The following is a 15761-nucleotide window of genomic DNA, read 5'->3' as shown; positions in this document are numbered from 1 at the left end:
CTGATGCTGAAATACAAGGACAAGAAATGGTACCAGTTTTAGGCTGACGGCCGGGGCCGTGGCGACGCCCCCTCCCTCCGCGCCCGTCTCCGGCCGGAAGGCCCGATGCCGACTCGGACCGCCCCCCGGCCACCGACCCCGCCCTGGCATTTACACCAGACTCGCCCCGGCGAAGGCCGGACCCCGGCTCCGGCATCTCCCCCCGGGCGGCTCGGGAGGGGCTCCCTGAGCCGAGAACTCTGGCTGCCGGGGTCTGGGCGCTTCCGGCTCTCGGGCACCTCACCTTCGAGCGCTACTGCACTTTCAGAAATTCATTGCATGGTAAATTGACAACTCGAAGAAGAAGAAAAAAAAACAAAGCATGTTGTGAAGGAAGAAAAAGGACCCATTTCTCCGGTCGAAGTCAGCCAAGCTTCCTTATTTTCCAGAGCCGCATTCGAGCCACCGCTGTGTTTCAGGTACGGCCACCATCCCCACGGGACGGAGACGGCGTTGGAAGACCCCCCTCTTCTGTCACCTCTGCTCTGAGCCCCGCAGCTTTCCCGTCCTCTCCGCCCTCCCGGCCCCACCAGAGTCTGGTAGCCTCCTGTTGGGGCAGAGCCTCGGGGCCTTCCCCTAATCTGCGAGGGACTCCCAGCTCCGGGGAGGAGCGTGGCGTGGGTTCTGCCCTCGGGACCTCCCGCATCCTGAGCGGGCCCGTTCCCCGGCCGGGCCAGCAGTGGGGTGACGCAGGAGAGACCGCCCTGTGGCTGCCGAAGCCCCCTCCGCCCTTGTCTCCTGTGCTTCCCCCCGAGGGAGCCGCCGTCCCCCTTGCCCCCCGGCCCCCTTATTTATCCCAGGGCCGCTCTGCATCCCGGCTGCTCCCCACTATGGCCCGGTGGGGCTCAAGTACGATTCTTACCGTCTCCCCGGCGCTGCCCCAGGCGGGGCCCGGGACGGGAGATGGACGGACGGGTGGCATCTGAGCAGGACCCGGGTTAGCCGGGGACGTGCCCGGCTGCACGACGGCCTCACTCGGGCCAGGGAAGGCGAATCCTGGATGCCCCGGCGGGGACGGAGGAGTTAGAGAAACAGCGGGCGTATCACCTACGCTGCTTCGTCGGGACAGGAAGCTGTCGCTTTAACCGGGAACCCCGTCTTTCCTCAAGGCTCGTCGCCTCCGCGCCTGCCCCGAAGCGCCTTCCTGATCCGGGTCAGCCGTGGGCACTTCTGCGGGTTCGGTCTGTCGCTTCTGTTGGACTTGACCCGAATCAGGTAGTTTCAATCACCGGAGGCTGGAACCTGATGCGGCAACGAAGCTCGTGTCGTTTGTCCATCCAAGCGTTGCCCCAGGGAGGTCACAGGGGGTACCCTGACTCCTGCAGGAGAGCCCCACGTCCGGTCCCGGCCCGATCCCGCTGCCCAGTCGGTCAGCCCCGGGGGAGCCCACCGCCCAAAGTGGCCTCGTCCCATCAGGCCAGCTGGGGCGGCCAGGGAGGGGATTTTCTTCCAGCGGGAAAGGAGGGGTGCCATCGGGCTGCCTGGTAGAGGCTCTGGGGAGCGAGCGGGACCTCCCCAGGGACACAAACCTCGTCGGCCTATCCAGCCGTGGATCGGGGGGGATACTCGACCGACCCCGGGGAAACGCTGACCCTCGTTCCTGGAGGGATGAGCACATCTGCCGCCGGTGGAAAGAGCCCTGAGGTCAGCCGCGCCTCGGTGAATGCGACGATTCCCCGTGCCGCCCACACTGACCACCTCCAACCACCTCTGCCACCGGACCGTCCAGAACAGAAGCGCCCCCCGGGCACCCCGCTGATCCACAATGGACTATGCAATACTTCATCAGGGAAACGGTCTGTAACTGGGATTCCTTTTCCCCCAAATGCCACACTGAGACGAAATCGACTCTCCCGGTCCAAGAGTAGCGGTGGGACTCTCGCTTCAGATGACCCACGGAAGCGGCGGAGGGCGGACGACATGCTGGCTCAGCCACTCGCCACACGCTTAACGAAACTCCCCAGCCCCGGTCTCGCGCCGCTGGTATTTCTCGTCCCGGAGCGAGCCGTGGGCGAGCCCCGGTCAAAGCAATAACGCGCCGGGCGGTACGCGGAGCTGACCCGGACCACGCAACTTCCTGTTAGGACTGGAGTTCCCCGGAGCCGCTGACGTTACAGACTCCATCTTTCCTCTCCCCCGACCACCTGCGCTAAGTCTACGATGCCGTGGGTCTTGGTTTCCCTGAGGGAACCGGAGGGTTTCACCAGATGCAGCTGGAAAGACCCAGAGCACCGCCTCCCCCGTGCCAACGCCCCAGCTTGGTCCCGGGCCCCCCATCCCGAGGTGCCCTTGCCCTTCCCCTCAGCCCCCTGGGGAGGAGGGCCCCGCGCTGGCAGGCCGACGGTGGACCCGAGCAGTTACCTGGGCTGAACGGGGCAGGGAGACCCGCGGGGGGTCTGGGGGAAGGGTTCTGGGTTCCCGGCGGGTCGACCCCGGGCCGTTCCGCTTCCCGCTGAGGCCTAGAGGAGACGTTAGTTAGAGACGAACAAGACAGACCACCCTGCCGGGCTCGGGTGGCCGACCCCCAGGCTCCAAACCGGGAGTTAATTAGGACCAGGGGCCTTCCGGAAGCCAAAACCTCCCAGTCGGCTGGACCTGCCCCTCCTCTTTCCTCCAACGCCCCTTGGAACCCTTCCCGGGGACCCCAGGGTTCACTGGCCTGCTTTCAGTCGAGTCTCCAGTTCCCCCCGTCTCTCCATCCCAGGTTGAGTCGACCAATAAGACCGTTCATCGGCTATCTGTCGGGCGGGCATTTGGACGAGTACAGCGAAAGTAACAGACCCACGGGTCGCCACCCTTGAGGAGCTGGCCCCTTGGGAAGCTTTCCCGGCATGTACCGCTCGGGAGGTCATTCTGGGTAAAAGACGAGCGACGGGGTAACTAACAAACTTCCAACTAATCTCCCGCAAACGCGCCGTTGACTCTGTCCCCGCGCTCCCCACCCAGCGGCCCGCTTGTCCTTTTCCCCCCCCGATAGGCTCGTGGTTTTCGGGACACGGCCGGGGCGAGTCTTTCCGGGAATCTCCCCCGACGCCCACGGACCAGAGGCTGCTTGGCGGATCTGTAAATTGAAATCCAAGCCCGCTCCCCTTACCGCCCCGTCGCCGGGCCCGGATCCCTGGCCCCGAGAGGGTCCGAAGGGCAAGCGTCCCCACTCCCCGTCCGCAGCTGTCCGTCTTGGGCTTAGCGCTCGCCGGCGGTCGCTTCCCCAGAGCTCTCCCAGGCCCGCCGCAGTGCTGCCGCTGCTGTAGGCCGAAAGGGGGCTAAGCCCCCTTAAACTAAATGCCTACGACCCCATCGGGCTTCCGGATCTCTGCACGCCCACCCCTTCTCCACCCCGAAAGTGCATTAGGCCGGGAGTCTGGCGGGGCCGGGGGCCGACCGGGACCCCGGACTCCGGGAGGAGGATTGCGGCGCTGGCGGACGCGGCTCCGTTTGGCGAGATTAGGGCACGGGCGGCCCCCCGGGGGCTCGGCTTACAACCTCTCCGCCCCCGGGTGACGGCCGCTGCCCAGCCCTTGGCCCCTTAGGAAGGGGGCGGACGCGAAGCCCTTGGGCTTGAGGATGCCAGGGGACCCTGAGCACCGTGTGAAGGACCGGGAGTCCCCCCGGCCAGCCCGGCCCCACCTAGGCAGCCCCAAGGGCCCGGCCGGCAGCGGAGGGATCGAGGGAGTCCCGGGGCCGGGGGCAGCCGGGACGGAGCACCGGGTGGCGGCTCAGGAGGACGCCCCCCCCCCGCCCCAGGTGGGTTTCCTGTGGCGGAGGCTGCCCGCCCCGGGCGCGGGGAAGCCCGGCCGGCAACACGCAACCCAGCCCGACAGCGCCGACAACCTACGGTCTCTCCCTGTTTTTCTCCAGAAGGATAAGGGCGCCGACCGGGTGGCGTCGCCGACGTATCTTCGGACTTCTTTCAGAAAATGACAGATTCCTATTTTTCTGTTGCATTCGGCACTTGTGATTATAACGATCGAATTTCTCGTAGTCTGTAGAGAGAACAAGAAAACTGTATATGTTTGTATATAGGATGTTCTATATCTATAAATATATGTAATGTATATGTTGTATAAGTTTGGTAGTGTGCGACATTAATGCTTTCTATCAAGGTTTACCATGTATGTGGAAACAGCCCTGAAAAAATATTTATACATAGGAAGCGCCCTGGCTGGTTGATTTCTTAGCGGTGTGCGTGTGTTTGTGTGCGTACACGTGTGTGTCTGGGTGTGTGCGTGTGCATCCATTTTGGGGGTGGGGGTGAAGCAGCACCCTTCAGAGGCGGGGTGAGCCTGGGGAGGTGATGCCTCAATTCCTTCTGAACAGAACAACAAAAGAAACCCCCAAATGTGCAAAGAAAGTCCCCGTCCCCCTCACGGGCGGCCACGGGGGTCACCGGAAACGGAGCCCCGGGCCCACCGACCCGGCCGCCATGGCGACCCCGAGCGAGGAACGTGGCCGGAGGGAGAGGAGGTTCTTCGAGGAGCTCCCTGGCAGCGTTGTCGGGCGCTGAGTGGGATGCCGAGGGAGACCGCGGAACCTCCCTGAAACCAAGAGCCTGCGGCCCCATCGCCTCACCGGTCCATCCCCGTCCCCAGACTCTGCCCCGGACAAGCCTTTCCGGCCCCGAGACCGACCCGAACCGAAAGCAAGCCGTCCGCCCTCCGAGCCGAGATGCAAAGCGTCCGCTCCCGAGGTGAGACCCAGAGGCCCGGCCCCCGACACCCCCCGCTGCCGCTCCCTGCGGCCCCTCCTCTCTCAGGGAATCCATCGGCTTCCCCGGCGCCCCGCGCCTGACCGACCGCGCGACCCCACGGGCCGGGGCCGCCACCTGCCAGCCGACGGGACGGAGGTCGACGCGGCGCTTCCCCAGGCCCGGGCCCCGGCAGTCACCCCACCCAACGACCTGGGGTCCGCCGACCGCGCCTGGTCACGCCCGCGGCCCCCTGGAAAACGTTTGCCACCCTGGAGACGTGACCGAAGCCGGGGCCCCGCCCGTCTGCCCCCAAGTCGGGGAGCGGGTGGGCAGCCGTCCGGGCACTTCAAAATTAGCAGGGAAAGCAAGCGGGGGGGCGGAGGGAGGTGGGGAGAGATCCACCCGCCGCTTGGATTCTGAAGGCACGGGCCCCGCCTGGAAAGAATCACCATTTCCACTCTGCACAGGACACAATTCATTTGTTAACGGTCGCCTGCCCCGCCGGCCCCGGCACGCTAGACGAAGCACGGACCCGCCGCGCCCAGGTGGAGATCGATAAACAGTCCGCGGGGAAGCCGGTCGACCCACAGTCCTCGAGGAACTCCTCAACCCCTAATCCTCGGGGGGGTCGGCCGACCCAAAAGTCTCGGGGGAAGCTCAGCGAGCGACCCACGGTCCACCGGAGCGCCGGCCGACCCACGGTCCTCGGGGAAGGGGAGCCGGCCGACCCGCAGTCCGTGGGGGCGGCCGCCCAGACTCAGACCCGTCCACGAGAGGCCTGGCGGCTCTCTCGGGCGCGGGTTCGGGAAGGTGGCGGCGACCGAGTCGACGAGACCATCCAGCCAGTCCGTCCCCATCCGGGCCCACCGCGTCCAGCCTGGACCGAGGAGGGGAGGGAGGGGGGCTCCCGCTCCGGGCTCTGCCCCGTCAGACGTCGAAGTCCTGCAGGTCTCCCCAGCTGGGCCCGATTTTCACTTTCACCTTCAACCGCACCGAGAGCTTCACGGCGTTCTCCATTTCACTCTTGATGATCTGAGCCACCTGCAGGCCAACAGGCGGGGTTGGGTCAGTCCCCTCCCGGAACGGGGTCCCCGGAGCCAGGCCGGCGAGGCCGCGCCACCCGGGGCCGCCCCGGAGGAAGCCGGGCCTGGAAGTCGGAGGGACCTCGCCACGGCGGAGGCCATGGCGGGCGCTCCACCGGAGGCGGGGGGACCCCACCCTCCCCGGGCCCACCCCGGCAACCACCCCGGGGTCCGGGCCCCGCCGAGTCCCCGGCCCAGCCCGGAGACTCCCGAGAGGTAAGGCGGTCGCCGCCCCCCCCCCCCCCCCCCCCCGGCCCCAGAGAGCGGGTCCCGCGGGCGTCGCTTGTCTTGGAGGGTCCTCCACCCCAGGGGGAGTCGGCAGTGACCGCGCGGAAGCCCCGCCCGGGGCGCCCACCCCCATCGTTACCGGAACGGCGTCCTCCTCGGCCACCTCGTACAGGAGCTCGTCGTGCAGCTGGAGGACGAAGAAGCCGCCTCTGATGGGGCAGAGCCCTCCCGGGGCTCTCCTCTTCTCGGATCCTCCTAGCCGGGATATGCAGCCGGGTCTCGGTCCCCGCGCCCCCCCCGGGACGTGGGACCGGCCACCCGGCAACGCGGACCCACGGCCAAGCCGGCCCGGCCCCTCCCCCAGCCCCGGAAACCCCTCCCCGCCCCGGGAGACGCACCCGGCCCACCCCTCCGGAAGCCGCCGTCCCGGTGTCCGTGTGACCTGGCCGCGGAGGGCAGGGCCTCGAGCCGCCTCTGAATGTTGACGGTGGCGGTTTTGACGATGTCGGCGGCCGAGCCCTGGACGGCGGTGTTGACGGCCTGGCGCTCGGCCTGCGGAGGGAAGCCGCGGTCCCCCGCTTAGCCGGCTCCGGACGGTCGCCCCGCAGCGCGGGGCCGCCCGGTCGGCGGGCGGGAGGCCGCTCACCCCAGCCCCGGGGGGCGGTGCGGGGATTCTCGGTCTGCACCCGGGTCAGACGGGCCGCGCCCTCGAGCTCAGATATCGTGGGCCACCCGGCCAGGGGCCGGCGAGGACGCAGTCTCTCGCTCCCTGGGCCGACTGTCCCCGCGTCCCTCCCCTCCACTCCCCCGCCCCGGTTCTGAGTCTCGGCTCCCACGCAGCTGGCGGGCCAGCGGGTTCTCCGTGGCTACCCCGCGCCAAGCCCCCGGCCGCGCGGCAACGGGCAACCGAGGGAGCGAGGGGTCGGGGCCAGGGACCCCGACCTACGTGGGCTCTGCTGTAGGGGTCGACGTCTCTGATTCCGGGCAAGTATCTGCGGCGCCCCAGGAGAGTCTGGACGAATCCGTCCCTGCCGCAGCGCCTCACCGTGTCCTGCAGGAAACGCTGGACCCCTGCAAGCGCCCACGGGGCCGAGGCAACGCCCACCATCAGCCACCCTTCCCTCCTCTCCCTTCAAGCCCGGGGATCGGATGGATTCGATCCCGCGGGGGCTCGGGGCCGCGTATCCCCCCGAGGGCGGACACCCTCCTCTCCGCGTGGCCGATCCCACGTCCCGGACACCCCTCCGCCACCCTAAGCCCCCTGGTAGGCCTAAAAGGCCGGGGTGTCCCCCAAGACAGAAGGCGGTCATCGCGGCCACCCAGGAGCCAAGAGGCCCGGGCCACTCCTGCAGAGCCCCGGGCCCGCGCACACACTCGAGGATTCCGGCCACCACCGTCCAGGGCCGGGCCTGGAGCCCCCACCCCCGGCCACCGCCGGGATCCCTGGGGCCGAAGCCTCCCACGGGTTGGAAGAGCCACCGCTCCAACCACAGCAGGGCCCCCGGACCCAAGCGGACGTAGGCAGGCGGTGGAAAGGGAGAGGGCGGGCCAGGCCGCGCTCAGGCCGATGTCCCGGGACGGTCGGCTGGAGGTCTGCCAGTGGGAGCCCCGGGGGGCCTCTGGGGAGGACACACGCGGAGACCCCGCTGGCGAAGCGGAGGCCGCGACGGCGTTTCCCCAGCGGCCCGGGGCGGCGGGCTGGAAGAAGGGCTCGGGAGGCTGGGGCGGAGGGGAAGACCCACCTCCCGCCAGGCCGGATCGGAAGCCGGCAAGAGGGGCCGGGGAACGGGCGGGCTTTGGGGGCGGCCGTCTCTGACCTGGGTACCGGCCTTTGAAGGTCTCCATGTAGCGGGCGGCGTCGCTCTCGGCTAGGCCCATCTGCTCCCCCAGGGCCTTGGCCCCCATCCCGTATATGATCCCGTAGCAGATCTACGGAGACAGCCACCGCACCCTGACGCCGCCCCGTCGGCACCCCGTCGCCACCCACTCCTTCCGCTCCCTCCCGGGGGGCGTCCGGTCTCACGCGCTCCATCCCGCCGGCTGGCCTGCTGTACTCCCCCAAGCACTCCGAACAGCGCTCTGCACACAGTGAGCGCCCAATAAGTACGAATGAATGAATAAATGGGGGAGGGCCAGGGAGCCCAGGGTCACCTGTTTGGCCCGCTGCCGCAGGCCCTCCCCCACAGCGGCCGCGTCCACGGCCTTCCACTCGGCCGCGATGCTCTCGAACACGTCCGCGTCCCCGTCGAGGGCCCGGGTCAGGCGGCGGTCCCGGGACAGGTGGGCCAGGATGCGTAGCTCGAGCTGGGAGTAGTCGGCCGCCAGGACCAGCCCTCCTTCGGGAGCCGGGGGACGGAGCGGCGTGGTCGTGGGGAGAGGGGGGTTGGCATCGCGGAAAGGCAAGCCCTCGGCGGCGCGCCCACTGGACCCACCCGGGATCCCGGGGAAGGGCTGCCGGGACCAAGTGGCATTTTCTGCACCTCCCCGGGGTCCCCCGGTCGCCGTCCGGGTCGCTCCAGCCTGGGCGGGGAGTCGCTACTGCCCCCGGGGAAGGTCCCGCTCCGGGAAGGGAGGCCGGGTGGGCGGCCGGGGCGATCGACCCGGGGGTCGGGCAGCGGCAGACCCGGGGAAGAGGACAGCGGTGGGGAAAGGGGAGAGAGAAGGTGGGGGGAAGGAGGCCACTGCCCTCAACCCTCCTTTGGTTGGTTTTCTGGTCCTCCCCAAGCCTCCATCGGAAGTTCCTTTCACCCCACCCACTGCTGCAGCCCGGGGATCCCACGGGACGGGGTGGGGCCGCCGGAGCCCGGCCCGGCAGCAGAACCGCGTCGGTGCCCCGTACTCCTCCTCCCCGCCGTGCCGCGGCACGGAGCCGCGACAGCCACCTCCAGCGCACTGACCCCGGGCCCCCCACACCAGGACCCAGATTGGGCGCCCCTCACCTGGGAAAGGAACAAAAGCGTGCCTCATGCTGACAGAAAACGGCATCCCCCGGCTGGGGGTGCTCTCCTCCTCAGCCGGCACCCGCGGGCCGCCACCCAGGGGGCAGTTTCTCTGGCCTCTGTGGGAAGAAAAGCCTTGACCCGATGCTCCTGACAGAGTTCGGGGTTCGATGCGAGAGCCCTGGGGGTGGGGGAGGAGGAAGAGAGGAGGAAGGGAGAGTCCCCCCCACCGCCTCCTTCGGATACGTGTCCTAGGCCGCACGGATCCACCCAGGCGCCGGACCGCAGCCCCCCGATCGCTCCCACGGCGACCTGAGCCCCAACCCCCCCCCCCGAGGACCTTCCACCGATCGGTCCCGACGCCCCGGAGCGGCGGCTCCGACCTGGTCCGGCGAGACGCGCCCCTGCCGGGGCCCTGGGAGGGCGGGCTCTCTCCAACCAGGGTGGGCATCTCGATCTCGAAGTCTCTGGGCACGTTCTGGAGGTTGGGCTCCGTGAAGGAGATCCGGCCTGGAGTCGAGAGGGACCCGGAGGGAACTGAGGCCCGGCGAGGGATCCCTCCACTCTCCTGCCTTTCCCAAAGATCCCCCCCCGGCCCGGCACCAAGCCAGCCGGCCAGGGGCTCCGGAGAAGTCGCCGACGGCACGGGGTGCGGAGACGCTGTCCCGATGCCAACCGTCGCTGGGAAACAACCCAGGAGACTTTACTGAAGGTACATCTCCTCCAGGAGGCCTCCCCCGACTAAACCCCCTTTTCCTTTTCTCCCACTCCCTTCCGAGTCACCCTGACTGGCTCCCTTTATTCATCGCCCCCTCCCAGCCCCACACCGCTCCCGATCGTAGCTGTCATTTAATTCTTTCTATTCATGTCCGTCTCTCCCTCTAGACTGCAAGCTCGTCGCGGGCAGGGAGTGTGTCTATTGTCGTCTCTCAATCAACCCAGTGCTCTGCGTAAAGTGCTCAATAAATACAATTAACTGACTCCCAAGTGCTTTGCGTGCTCTGAATCCAGAAGACACTCAATAAATACAACTGATTGATCATGTCTATTAACCTTATTATACTCTCCCAAGTGCTTCGCACAAGTGCTCTGTACCCAGAAGGCACTCATTAGATGCCACTGATTGAATCCTGAATCTCTAGGCTGTAAGCTTGGCCCCTAGACTGTACGTTTGCTGTAGGCAGGGAATGTGTCTATTAGATCGTCATACTGTACTCTCCCGAGCGCTTAGTACAGCGCTCTGCGCCCAGTAAGCGCTCAATAAATACGACTGACTGGCCGAGGGGACGGAGCAAGCCGGGAACTGCACCACTCTTCGGTTCTACTCCGCACCCAAGATCCACATTTTATTCTCCGAAGCGCTCTGTCCAGTGCTCTGCACAGAGTAGGCGCTCAATAAACCTGACTGACCGGAAGAGGTCAAATCTGCCTTTAGCTCCCTGGCGGAGCTGAGTCCCAGGAGCCACGATCTTGGCCCGGAGCTTCGGGGGCCGGGCGCGGGGGAGACCGGCGCTGGCTCGTTACCGGTGGCGGTGTGCGTCTGCGCCGTGGGGTAGATCCTCTCCATGCCCAGGCCGGGGCTGAGGCACTTCTCCCGCTGCAGGGGGAACACCACTTTGGTCAGCGCGTTGGTGATCCTCCTCCACTCCAGGATCAGGCCCGGGAGCGGGTGCAGGGCCTTGAGCCTCTCCAACACATCCTGCCGAGAGGACACAAGGGAGCCGGGCAGAACTCCCACTCTTTGCCCCCGGGCGGTGGTCAGGGGGCCCGGTGTGGAGTCCAGGAACGTTGTCCAATCGTCCTCCCCCCCGATCTCTTCCTTCCCCTGGTCCCGCTGGACCCCAGAACCGGCGGGCAGTGACAGTCCGCACGGTCCAAGCCGCCGGACCCTCCCCCTACCAGTGTCCTCTCCCAGCACCGCAGAGAAGCTCCGGTGCCACGCCGGGCCATCAGAGAGTAATAATAATAATGTCGGTATCTGTTAAGCGCTCACTATGTGCAAAGCACGGTTCTGAGCCCCGGGGGGATACAAGGTGATCCGGCTGTCCCACGCGGGGCGCGCGGTTTTAATCCCCATTTTACAGATGAGGTAACCGAGGCACAGAGAAGTGACTTGCCCAGTCACACAGCCGGCAAGCGGCGGGTCCGGGATTAGAACCCACGACCTCTGACTCTCAAGCCCGGGCATCAGAGAGCACAAGCGGGCGAAGGAAGTAACGGACCAGGGGTTCTCACGGTCGTCCCGCTACACCGTAAGCTCCTTGGGGGCGGGGTACGTGTGTAACAGCTCCGTTATGCCGTCCCCTCCCAAGCGCTCAGTACAGTGCTCTATACAAAGCGCTCAATAAATATCACAGAGGTTCTGGGGACGCTGCCTGGCGACAGATAACCCTGTCGGGGCCCAGCCCGGAAGCGATGATTCAATCGGCTGACCATCCTTCCTCCCGCGACCGCTCGTCCGGTCAGGCTCTCCTCGGCAGCCGGCCGGGCCCGTGGGTGGCCGGCGGTGAGGAGGGATACCCGGCGGGCCTACCTTGGTGGTGCTGAACTGCCGGCCCAGCTTTCCCGCGCGGCTACCGGCCGCCGGCCTCCTGGTGGAGCCCAGGGTCTTCTTGTTCCCCGGCGGCCTCGCGTCTCCATTTGGGGGCAGCTTCAGTTCTAAGAACAGGACCTGCGGGACCCCAGCCCAGCGCTCTCTGAGAGACGCGCACGGCGACCCCGCCGCCCCGCCTCTGGATCCAGCTCCCCTGCACAGACGCCCTCCTCTCCGGTCCGGCCCGGTGGGGCAACGGCCGCCGGGGACGAGCCTGCCGCCTCCCGTCCCTCTGCCCGCCCCCCAAGATGGCAGGTGGCTGGTGCGAGCGATGTGGGGGGCGGAGGACGGAAGGGAGTGGGGGAGGGAAGGTAGGGGAGGTTGGGAGAAGAGGAGGGGAGGACGGGAAGAGAGAAATTTCACTGCCATTGGCCCTCTGGCACCACCTCCCCGAGGCGGCACCGGGCCACGGGTGGCTGTCGAGGGTCGACCGGTGAGGCCGGCCGCGTGCCGCTCCCTCCTGCCCGGTCCGGCGCACCTGCCCGCAGATCACCTCCACCCCCGGGGCAGTCCCCGCCCCGGCCGCTCCTCCCAATTTTGCGGGGACTGGACAACGGGCCCCCCGATTCTCCTCTCTTCCGCCTTTTGGAAACTGTAGCCTTCCCTCTATCGGCTCTCCCGAGCAAGCGATTTCCGAGCTTTCCGGCGCCTCGAGACCCCACTGAGCCCGATGCCCTAAAGGGAGGGGAGAGGAGTCTCGGGGCGGCGGAGACGAGGCGGGGAAGCAGGGACGGGATGGGGCGGGTCGACGGGGGCGCGAAACGTGATCCCGTTTTTCGCATCTCGACCGCCGAGCGGCAGATCCGCCGACCGCCCGGGAGATCGACCTCGCTTAGAAGAGGCCATCGCTCTCTCTCCACCCGGCCGAGCTGTCGATGGACCCACCTGAGCGACGTCATCGGGGCAGGTGAGGGAGAAGGCGTGGCCGGCCAGCTGGTAGGCCCGGGCCTCGATGGCGTCCAGCTTGGCTCGCATGACCTGCTTCTGGGACTCACATTCTGCCGTGCTGAAGCCAATCCCGTTGAGCTCCAGCAGGGCCAGGCAGTACCGCGTGGGCATCTCCACTTGGCTGAAAACTCCTGAAAGGACCGGAGGCAGAGAAACGATCCTGACCTCCCCCCGGCTACCAGGGTGCAGGGTTTACAGAGATGCCCCGCGTGCCCTTCTGGAGCGCCCGGGATGAGGCTGAAACAATAATAATAATAATAGTGGTGGACGGTATCTGTCAAGCACTTCTCATGTGCCAGGCACTTAACTAAGCACTGGGGTAGATTCGAGGTAACTGGATTGGACACAGTCCCTGTCCCACGTGGGGCTCACAGTCTTCATCCCCATTCATTCATTCGATAGTATTTATTGAGCGCTTACTACGTGCAGAGCACTGGACTGAGCGCTTGGAACGGACAATTCGGCAACGGATAGAGACCGTCCCTGCCCATCGACGGGCTTACAGTCTACAGATGAGAGAACTGAGGCACGGAGAAGTCAGGTGACCGGCCCAAGGTCACACAGCAGACGAGGGGCGGAGCCAGGATCAGAACCCAGGTCCTTCTGACCCCCCCGGGCTCAGGCTCTACCCACTTGGCCACACCGCTCCCCCTACGTTGACAACCGAGCGGACGACAGCAAGAGCAAGTACGCTGGAGACACTGAGCGGACAGTTTCACCCCACTGTTCCCCCCAACTCCCAAGGCATTTATTGAGCACTTAATTAAAACAATCACTGTGGCGTTTCATTGCTTACTATGTGCCAGGCACTGTGCTAAGCGCGGGGGTAGATACGAGCTAATCAGGTCGGACGCAGTCCCCGTCCCACACGGGGCTCACGGTCTTCATCCCCATTTTCCAGTTGGGGCCCCGCTGCTTTCCCCGCGCTTCTTGTGTGCAGAGCACTGTACTGAAAATGACTGTGGCATTTGTTAAGTGCTCGCTCTGTGCCGGGCGCCGTACTAAGCGCCGAGGTGGATCCGAGCCAATCGGGGTTGGGCACGGTCCCCGTCCCACACGCGACCCGCAGTCTTACTCCCCATTTTACAGGTGAGGCCACCGGGGCGCCGCGAAGTGAAGTGACCTGCCCAAGGTCACACAGCAGACACCGGGGAGAATACAACAGAGTCGGTAGATTCTGCACGCGCCCAGAAGCAGCTCATGGTCTACGGCGGGAAAGTAAATAAGCCAAGCTCCGCCTTCACCTGCCGGCTATCGGCCTCGGGCCCGAGAGCCCCAGACTCGCTCGCTAGGGAGCAAAGGGGGCGTCGGGGGCAAAGGGGAGGCTTCAGAGCTCTGCCTGCTCTGATGGGGCTGCCCACCCGAGTGGGGGACCGGAGCCTGGCCGGAACGCTCAGTACGGTGGTCTTCTGCCCACAGCGGGCGCTCAATAAATCCCCCTGACTACTAAAACCCTACCCCCCTCCTTGCCTCGGTAGGTCGGCGAAGAGAGGCCGGAGCGGAGGAGAAGGCGGGGAATCCACGAGCGGTATCTCCCCCGGGGTTGCGGAGAAAGCCACGAGCCCCGGGGGAAGCAGCGTGGCTCGGCGGAAAAGAGCCCGGGCTTTGGAGTCGGAGGTCATGGGTTCGTATCCCGGCTCTGCCACTTGTCAGCTGGGTGACTGCGGGCGAGTCACTTCGCTTCTCTGGGCCTCAGTTCCCTCCTCTGCAAAATGGGGGATTAAGACTGTGAGCCCCACGTGGGACAACCTGATTCCCGTGGCTACCCCGGCGCTCAGAACGGTGCTCTGCACAAAGTAAGCGCTTAACCATTACCAACATCATTATTATATTATTATTATTATTACCGGGCCCCTCAGGCCGGCCCAGCCCGGTCAGCGGGCCGTGGGCCCTGTGCAGCAGGACAAACTCCCAAATCAGGAGATGCGTCTGGGGGCCCACGGCTCCACGGCAGGCAGGAGGCGGAGAAGGGCGGGATACCTCGTTCTTCTCCAATAGCTGGCTGTTTTACAACACACACCCCCCACACCTCTCCCACCCCGCCCCCCACCTTGTAGGTTTTCTTTGTGCAGCAGGCAGTTGAGTCGCTCCATCGCCGCGAAGACGAGAACAGACTCGACGGCGGCCCGGTAGCGTCCGGAGCGGCGGGCGCCGGCCCTCAGCCCGAGGCTCTGGACCCCCGGGCCGGAGTCTATGCCGTCCAGCAGGGGCAGCTCGTCGGGGAGGAAGCTGGCGACGATGCCGTGCAGGGTCCGTTCGACGGAGCCCGGGTCCAGGAGCCAGCAGGCCACCTGGGAGGGAGGGACACGGGGCGGCTTGGATCCCATGCGGGGTAGCGCCGCCCTCCCGGTTGGGCCCCGCTGCCGCTCCCCCGGGCCCTTTCTGGAAAAGGCGGGAGAGCGAGCGAGGTGGGGCTGAGCGGCTCCGGGCCCGCGGCCCTGGCAACCCCTCCCTCGTGCCACGCCCGCCCGCGGCCACCAAGATCCCCGGGCAATGCCGGGGTCACCCTCTGAACCGCCCCGTTCCCGGGGCGACAGTGGCTTCTCCGCCCCGGCCGGCCGAGGCGGAGGGTCAGAGCGTGGAGAGAGGAAAGTCCAAGGCTCCTGCCGAGTCTCAGCCGAAGAGGCGGACCGGCTGTGGCCAAGGCACCCGGGAGGCCCGGTGGTTCCCAGGGGTTAGCCTCAACTGACGGGAACCATTTTCCGCCGACACGAGCTCGCCACCGGATCGGTTTTATCCCCCACGGAAACCCGCCTCCAGATGCTGACCGTTTCACCTCTACGACGTTTCCGGGACCCGCCCCTTCCCCTCCATCCAAACCATCACCTCGCCGGCCGCCCTGCCTACGGCCCCTCCTCTCCCCTGGCCTCGCACTTGGCTCGACCGCCCCGATCGTTTTCCCAGGAAGTCCCTCTGCGCTTATCCCACTCCTCGAAGAGCTCCGATGGTTGTCCAGCGCTCTCCACGGAAACCCCTGACCGTCGCCTTTAAGGCGATCGGTTCTCCGACCGCTTAGCCTCGCTCCCCTCCCATTACAACGCAGCTCTCCATTTTCGATCCTCTCAAGCCGACCTACTCGGCGTGCCTCATTCTCATCCCTCCGGCTTCTCCTTCCTCACAGCCTTCCCTTCTCTCCTGCTTCAGATCCCACAGACTGCCACTCTCCCCACCTTGCAAACCCTCCCGGTATCACATCTCCTCTAGAATCCACTTCTAGCCAGAGGAGAAACGATACTAACGCCTGC

The 15761-nt window shown here is 66.3% G+C and overlaps 2 protein-coding genes across 2 annotated transcripts in view; one reads left to right on the top strand and one right to left on the bottom strand.

Annotated features, from left to right (window-relative positions):
* The window catches only part of STXBP5L (syntaxin binding protein 5 like), a 141450-nt gene extending 137258 nt beyond the window's left edge, over positions 1-4192 (top strand). Inside the window, exon 28 of the mRNA XM_029080943.1 lies at positions 1-4192. Within this exon, the coding sequence (XP_028936776.1) occupies positions 1-42 (42 nt within the window). The 3' untranslated portion in view covers positions 43-4192.
* Positions 4193-5089: 897 nt separating this feature from the next.
* The window catches only part of POLQ (DNA polymerase theta), a 34265-nt gene continuing 23593 nt past the window's right edge, over positions 5090-15761 (bottom strand). Inside the window, exons 19-30 of the mRNA XM_039914339.1 lie at positions 14567-14807; positions 12454-12647; positions 11509-11646; positions 10500-10674; positions 9359-9485; positions 8976-9094; positions 8188-8372; positions 7854-7965; positions 6983-7107; positions 6435-6588; positions 6176-6291; positions 5090-5767 (exon numbers count right to left, since the gene is read on the bottom strand). Of these exons, the coding sequence (XP_039770273.1) occupies positions 5654-5767; positions 6176-6291; positions 6435-6588; positions 6983-7107; positions 7854-7965; positions 8188-8372; positions 8976-9094; positions 9359-9485; positions 10500-10674; positions 11509-11646; positions 12454-12647; positions 14567-14807 (1800 nt within the window). The 3' untranslated portion in view covers positions 5090-5653. The remainder of the gene's footprint in view (positions 5768-6175; positions 6292-6434; positions 6589-6982; positions 7108-7853; positions 7966-8187; positions 8373-8975; positions 9095-9358; positions 9486-10499; positions 10675-11508; positions 11647-12453; positions 12648-14566; positions 14808-15761) is intronic.

This window comes from Ornithorhynchus anatinus, chromosome 16 (assembly GCF_004115215.2).
Source record: "Ornithorhynchus anatinus isolate Pmale09 chromosome 16, mOrnAna1.pri.v4, whole genome shotgun sequence".
Classification (NCBI taxonomy): domain Eukaryota; kingdom Metazoa; phylum Chordata; class Mammalia; order Monotremata; family Ornithorhynchidae; genus Ornithorhynchus; species Ornithorhynchus anatinus.
Note: the sequence above shows the minus strand (reverse complement) of the source record. Positions and strands in the feature narration are given on the sequence as shown.